General features: G+C 29.9%; 1 protein-coding gene across 3 annotated transcripts; it reads right to left on the bottom strand.

Annotated features, from left to right (window-relative positions):
* Window positions 1-204: 204 nt before the first annotated feature.
* LOC100809321 (NAC domain-containing protein 7) lies at window positions 205-5,854 on the bottom strand. 3 transcript variants are annotated; one of them, XM_014774632.3, is made up of 5 exons: window positions 5,322-5,854; window positions 5,100-5,212; window positions 2,685-2,867; window positions 2,164-2,435; window positions 205-1,090 (listed from the first exon to the last, which is right to left on the bottom strand). In XM_014774632.3, the coding sequence occupies exons 3-5, from the start codon at window positions 2,842-2,844 to the stop codon at window positions 497-499; spliced, it is 1,026 nt and encodes a 341-aa protein (XP_014630118.1). In that variant the 5' UTR covers window positions 2,845-2,867; window positions 5,100-5,212; window positions 5,322-5,854; the 3' UTR covers window positions 205-496. The 3 variants fall into 3 exon arrangements, with proteins under 3 accessions (XP_014630118.1, XP_003523884.2, XP_040870524.1); XM_003523836.5 differs by having other exon boundaries at window positions 5,100-5,854; XM_041014590.1 differs by lacking the exons at window positions 5,100-5,212; window positions 5,322-5,854 and having other exon boundaries at window positions 2,164-2,425; window positions 2,685-2,845.
* Between the last annotated feature and the right edge of the window lie 294 nt (window positions 5,855-6,148).

Raw genomic sequence — 6,148 nt, 5'->3', positions numbered from 1 at the left:
TGATTCTCGTGTTATGTGGCACAATGGAAAACAAGAACCATTGTGCATATTAGAGACAAAGATACAAAACCATATACAAATTAATTTAGTTAAGAGAATAATAAGTTGTTGAACGAAAATTCAGAAATTAACAAACCGAAAAGGATAAAGAATCATTTATTCTATAACTATTTCATTTGAATGTAAAATACAAACATAGAGCAGCTGGAGTGGCTAGAGCCCATTACTTTTAAACCACACAATAACTAAAAATCCTGCAAGCTATATCACTTATGAGAAATATGATCACATTCTACTGGCTATTGTTCTATTTCAATAAATTTAACTTAATGCTGGCTAGAAGTGAATCCCGAGAATTCACATGCACTAGCTCTAATGTCATGTTCATTTCATTTATTATGTACAAGAAATTATACGGTATTTTCATTTTTTTTAATATTAACTAATTAAAGTACCCTTATTATTAGTATAAACCCAAAATCAATTTAAACAGCCACTATTTCCACATGTCAATTGGACAGCTTGAGGTTGATGTTGAGGCATTTTCAGCCATCTTTTCTTCCTTGTCCAAGTCCCTCAACTGTTCAATAGTGCTATTGTTCTTCACTTGAAAAATGTTGTCTGCGTTTGAATAACTATTGTGATCTTTGGATGCATCTTCTTGACTAAGTTGTGAAGCAACATACTTGTCAAGAGCTCTCCAATCAGCCACTTGTTGATCATTGGAATTGTTTCCAAACACTTGAAAATTTTGTTGTTGAACTTGTTGCATGATTGATGCTGGCTGCATGGCATTAGGGTTTTCTTCTATACCATATGGTGTCATTGAGTTGGAGGCTGCAGATTGGAACAATTTTTGGTTCTCTAATGGAAGCTGGAGAGGTAAATGGTATGAAAAATCTAACTCTTTCTTGCAAGGATATTGGAACTGCTGGTAGGGAAAATTAGGTTGAGAGCTTTGCTTTGGTGAGTCCAAGTCTTGCATGAAAGAGACTTGGTCATCATACCAACAGGGAGAATCATGCTCACTCAGTTTACGCATGGTTGTTAGTCTCTTTTTGAATACTCTACACACAACCCATCCTTCTTCCTGCTTTAAAGCATAAAAGTCACCAAAAGTCTATTTGAATGATATGATAAATCTAGTTGCTAGTTTAAAGGCGTTCATTGAGAATGTCAGAAAAAAACAAACAAATAGTCATGGCTTGATAGCGACAAAAGCTAGTACTTCCTTTAGACTTATATATAAATAAAAATAACTAATTTTACACTAATTAAAAAAATTATTTGACATAATTTAATTTTTCTAATCTCAAGTAAAAAATAAGGTTATTTTAAAATTTCTTCATTGAAACTTATTATCATAAATAAAAAATATCATTAAAAATATAATTAGAATTAGATGAAGGTTGTTTTAGAAATGATAACATTAAATAAGAAACATATAGTTAAATTTACTTATTAAAGTCTAATATACAAGATTACTTTTTTACTTACATATAAGTTTAAGGGGAGTACAATCTAAGAACCAAACATGTAGTTTCATAAATCAACAAACTAATATGGTGCTTCTCGAATTATGTTTTGAAAAAAAAAGGATGAATTTTTAATGCTTGTTTTTCAAAAGCTAGTTTTTTAATTCATTATTTTTTTAAGAATTTTTTGCTTTACTTTTTTTAAATTTTTTTTATGTATTTATCATAAAGTTTTCTAAACATGTATTCCAATAAAAAAAAATAGTAAGTAGTCTATGCATAAGAAAGTGTAAATATTTTTCTCACTATTATTCAATTAGATTTTTAACTTTTGAAATTTTAAAAGATACACTTATCATAACACTTTATTAGTTGATAATATAATTTTTTTACATTGAACGTGCATAAAATTAATCTCTTAAAAAAATCTTGATAGAAAGAAAAGCATAACTTATAGACATAATACATATATACATATTCAACAGCTTTCTAGTGCAATCAAGTGTAATAGTTTTGTCTTATGTATGTACATGGACCAACTATATACAATAAACAGAATAAAATAAAAAGTTAATGAATAATTAAATTTTGTTGGACAAAAATAAATCATGCATGAGAATGATAGGTTCTTTTTCTTAATTTTCTTTTTCCAAAAACTTGGTTATAAATATAACTTTTGAAAACTTGCCTGTGGTGCGCCATTATCATCTGTTTCAAGTCGATACTCGTGCATGATCCAATCTGATTTTTGTCCATTTGGGGCCCGACCTTTATAAAAGACTAAGGTTTTCCTCATCCCTATCAAGTCATGCTTCGAATAGATTGCTTTGTCTCTTCCTGTTGCTTTCCAAAACCCTGCTGCTGTTGCTCTATTTGTGCGAGTTCCAGTTGGATACTTCTTATCTTTATGGCTAAAGAAGTACCATTCATTTTTCTCTTCTGCTCCTATTCTGCAAAGCTCTTCATATTTTAAAAGAAAAAAAGAAGAAGAAAGGAAACCAAAAAATTAATGATATATCGTTTACAAATAATATTATTTCATGTTGATTTTAAATTCTATTAACTAAGTTTAATTACTACCCAATGTTATAAAATTAATTTAGTGATGAAGACATAAACGAGAAAAAATATGTCGTAAGTTTAAATTTTTCACTAACAAAATTAATAACTACATTTTTTATATAAAAAAAAAACAAGTTTAATTACTACCTTGAAGGTCCCATGGCTCAATTTTATAGAGGTCCACATCTTTTATGACATCGAGGTCAATCCTTCTTGAGGTAATTTTCTTCCTTAGGTAGTAATCAACAAGTTCTTCATCAGTAGGGTGGAACCTAAAACCGGGGGGAACATGAGAAAAATTATTCATATTCTCCCTCTCTCTATGGAGCCCTGCGTGTATAGAGTACGCATAGTTATAAGATACCATTCCCTTGTATGTTTAATTGTTATGCCAAATTAGTGTTAATATGAAACTTATTTGACAAGCATAAAAAATATGAAACTTATTTGATCAAGTATATATGCTTGGCTATCAATCCACATTTTCGACAATTATACATGGATATAAATAAATTTAGTAGTATAAAAATAATAGAATAATCAGCACCGGAGAAATTATTTGTTTATTTAGTTAAAAATAAATTAATTGAACAAGGAATAAGAAATGCAAAAGCTTTGAGTTCCCAAATGGAGAGAGAAAGTCTTCTTTATTATATTATGATTTGAAGCTACTTGAATCTCTTTCAAACCTCTAAAATCACTTTAGCTATTCTCAATTGACAAAGAGCGAGAGGCTCTCTTGCATTCTAATTAGACCAGTTTGGACATCATATTAAAATATAGTCACGCCTGCTTAAGAATTAATGCATATGAATGTTAAGAATGCACCGGAAAGTTTCTGTTATTTATTTTCTCTACTTTATCTTGTTTAATAATGCTTTCTAGTACGTTTTAGCAGGATTCATAGTTAGAAGTTAGAATCAGTTAAAAATAGCTTTCAGCTTGCCATAAATTTTAACATAAAGTCATACCATAAAAAATGTTGGGATGAGCTTTAAATTGAAGGAAAGTAGTAACAATTTTATGCAAACTCTGCTACCTACGTAGTTACAGAAACTGAATGATGAACATTAGGGTTTATTACTTAGCCTATCCAAAATTTAAATACTCATATACCCCAATTCTGGAAGCATGCAGAAGATAGATTTCTAACCTAATTCACTATAAGAAGGACGGGAGAAAATAATTGTTTGGATAATTTCGTTAACTTTTAAAGATTAATTAGTGTTTTTTTTACTCTTACACTTAAACTTGTATTCTTTTGAAGAATTATATTTACATATATTCCTTATTTAATATACTTTTTTTATATGCATCATAAAAAAATAAAGAGTTTTTATATCGTATATATTATTGTTTTTGTTTGGAAGCAATTGCACTCATCTACTATATCTAATGCTTGATCCCTACGCCGTTTTCCATTGTAAATAACCTATAAGGGATCAGACGTAATTTCATAATTTAAACAAAAGAAATGACATATATACTTAGTGCTAAGCTTGAGAAAGACCAATATCACTAGTGCTAGAGGCCTAGATGATTTTGACTTCCCAAAAAATCTCATCAAAATGTGCATATAATATATATATATATATATATATATATATATATATATATATATATATATATATATATATATATATATATATATATATTAATGTTAGTAAAAATAGTTGCAGATAACTAAGCCTAATTATTTCATTATTTCCTTAGCATCAAATGAAAGTATTTCTGCAGGTATTTCGTATTAATTGCAATCAAATTAAAGGATAGCTATAGCTAGTTATGCAAAACATTAGCCAAAAGATTAAAAGTAGGCTGGTTATGCAAAACACTTGACAAATAGTATTACTTTTAATTAACTTAAAAGAGTGTGGAAACAGAAAATTAGAATGTTTGTTGGGCATATAAAAAATTCCCTAGCTCACATGGTGAAATGAGGGAAACCGCTTTTCCCATGTCAGTATTTAATTTAAAAAAAATGTGGAAATGATGGAACTGAATTGAATTGAATAAAACTTATGATCCGATTTAGTTTCTTGTTATAGAATTATATATAAATGGAGAAAAAGCATGGCCATGATTATTATGCATGTGATATGCTTACATAGTCAACAGACATGCGTCAATAGACATGCACGATACACTACACAATAAGAAAGCACACAGTGATTGTCACTCATTGTGATTCCCACTAATTCATAACCCATGCTCACAAAAAATGGATAAAGTTCATCGCGAAAATTGTTATAATTCGTAACAATAAATGCTTAAGAAATAACGCGATGCCAGAAGATATCGTCAAGCATATATAGAAAGTGAAGATTCAAAATGCAAAATGAATTAATGGCAACAATCTTTATCTTTTCTTTAAACACTTGGACCAAAGTTTTAAATCAGCAAAATAAAAGTTTTCACCACCATCATATTATATCTAATTGCACCATGAACATAATATATAGTTAAGAAGAAAGAAGAGATGAAAGAGAAAATGGAAATTAATCAGAAAGAGTAAGAGAGATCTTATAGATCAAGCAACAGAAGTATTAAGTATGTATCTACCTTTCTCTCTTGGAATAGTCACAGATCAAGATGGTTCAGTCACAAATCTTCCCCCAAAGATGCAAATTAAAATCCCTTAATGTCTCAGAAAAATGATGAACTGGTCTTTGACACTGAGATATGATGCAAGTTAACTAAACAGTATATATATCTCCCAACTTAACCAAATCAGACACAATATTTCAATGCAAAAAGAGAAGAGAAAGAAGGAACTCAAGTTACTTATAAACATAGAACAGAAGCAACGAGACACGTGGTTCTTGAACTGGATCCCGAGGAATAAGAAAAAGGGTTTGAGAAAGAAAGAGGCAAAAGAGATGCGAGGAAGAAGAAGAGTGGACGTAGAAAAGGGTGAAAAAAGGGAAGTAGGGTTAAATAAGGAGAGAAAAAGCAAATGGTGAATGATATATAGTTCTTCTCTTCGATGATGATTCGGTCGATCTCTTTGTTTTCTCGCAAAGAATAGAAATGTGATGAGATCAGATAGATCTCACTGTCAGGGTGAGCTGAATTGGTGGGGAAGCTTTTGTCTGAGCGGAAAAATGGCAAACTAATGAGAAGAAATAAAAGGAAAGGAAAGGAAATGAAACGAGTCTCTCTATAGTGCCACCTCTATCGGCAACCGATAGAGACACAACGAATTAACAAAGAGTGAAGAATGCAACAAAGAAAATTAAACTTTCTCACAAGGGTCTCTTTCTTCCATCTATTTATCTATCTGCTACAAGCTTCACTAATTGTGAATATGTGAGAGAGGAAATGTGCAAACGGTGAAGGAAGAGGAAGTAAGGACACTACCAATCACCAATTTAAAGGGCTCCACAAGAGCCCAAAAGGTGCGAAGATAAATATAAATAAACGATATATATATATATATATATATATATATATATATATATATATATATATATATATATATATATAAAATTTCTCTAACTATTTTTTTTCATATACATCATGCCACTTATCATATATTCACTCCCATCTTTCCTATTTCTCTCAATAGGCATTGAATAGAATTTAGTATCCACCAAACTTTTCCCTATTTT

Source organism: Glycine max, chromosome 4 (assembly GCF_000004515.6).
Source record: "Glycine max cultivar Williams 82 chromosome 4, Glycine_max_v4.0, whole genome shotgun sequence".
Taxonomy (NCBI): domain Eukaryota; kingdom Viridiplantae; phylum Streptophyta; class Magnoliopsida; order Fabales; family Fabaceae; genus Glycine; species Glycine max.
The sequence above is the reverse complement of the archived record's forward strand: the minus strand, read 5'-3'. Positions and strand labels throughout refer to the sequence as shown.

Bases quoted from the DNA above. Each gene is read 5' to 3' on its own strand.
- LOC100809321 (XM_003523836.5), bottom strand. From the start codon at position 2,844: ATGAATAATTTTTCTCATGTTCCCCCCGGTTTTAGGTTCCACCCTACT. The intron at 2,436-2,684 runs GTAGTAATTAAA...TAAAATATGAAG, and splicing joins TGAGCCATGGGACCTTCAAG to AGCTTTGCAGAATAGGAGCA. The intron at 1,091-2,163 runs GCAAGTTTTCAA...GCTTTAAAGCAG, and splicing joins ATGATAATGGCGCACCACAG to GAAGAAGGATGGGTTGTGTG.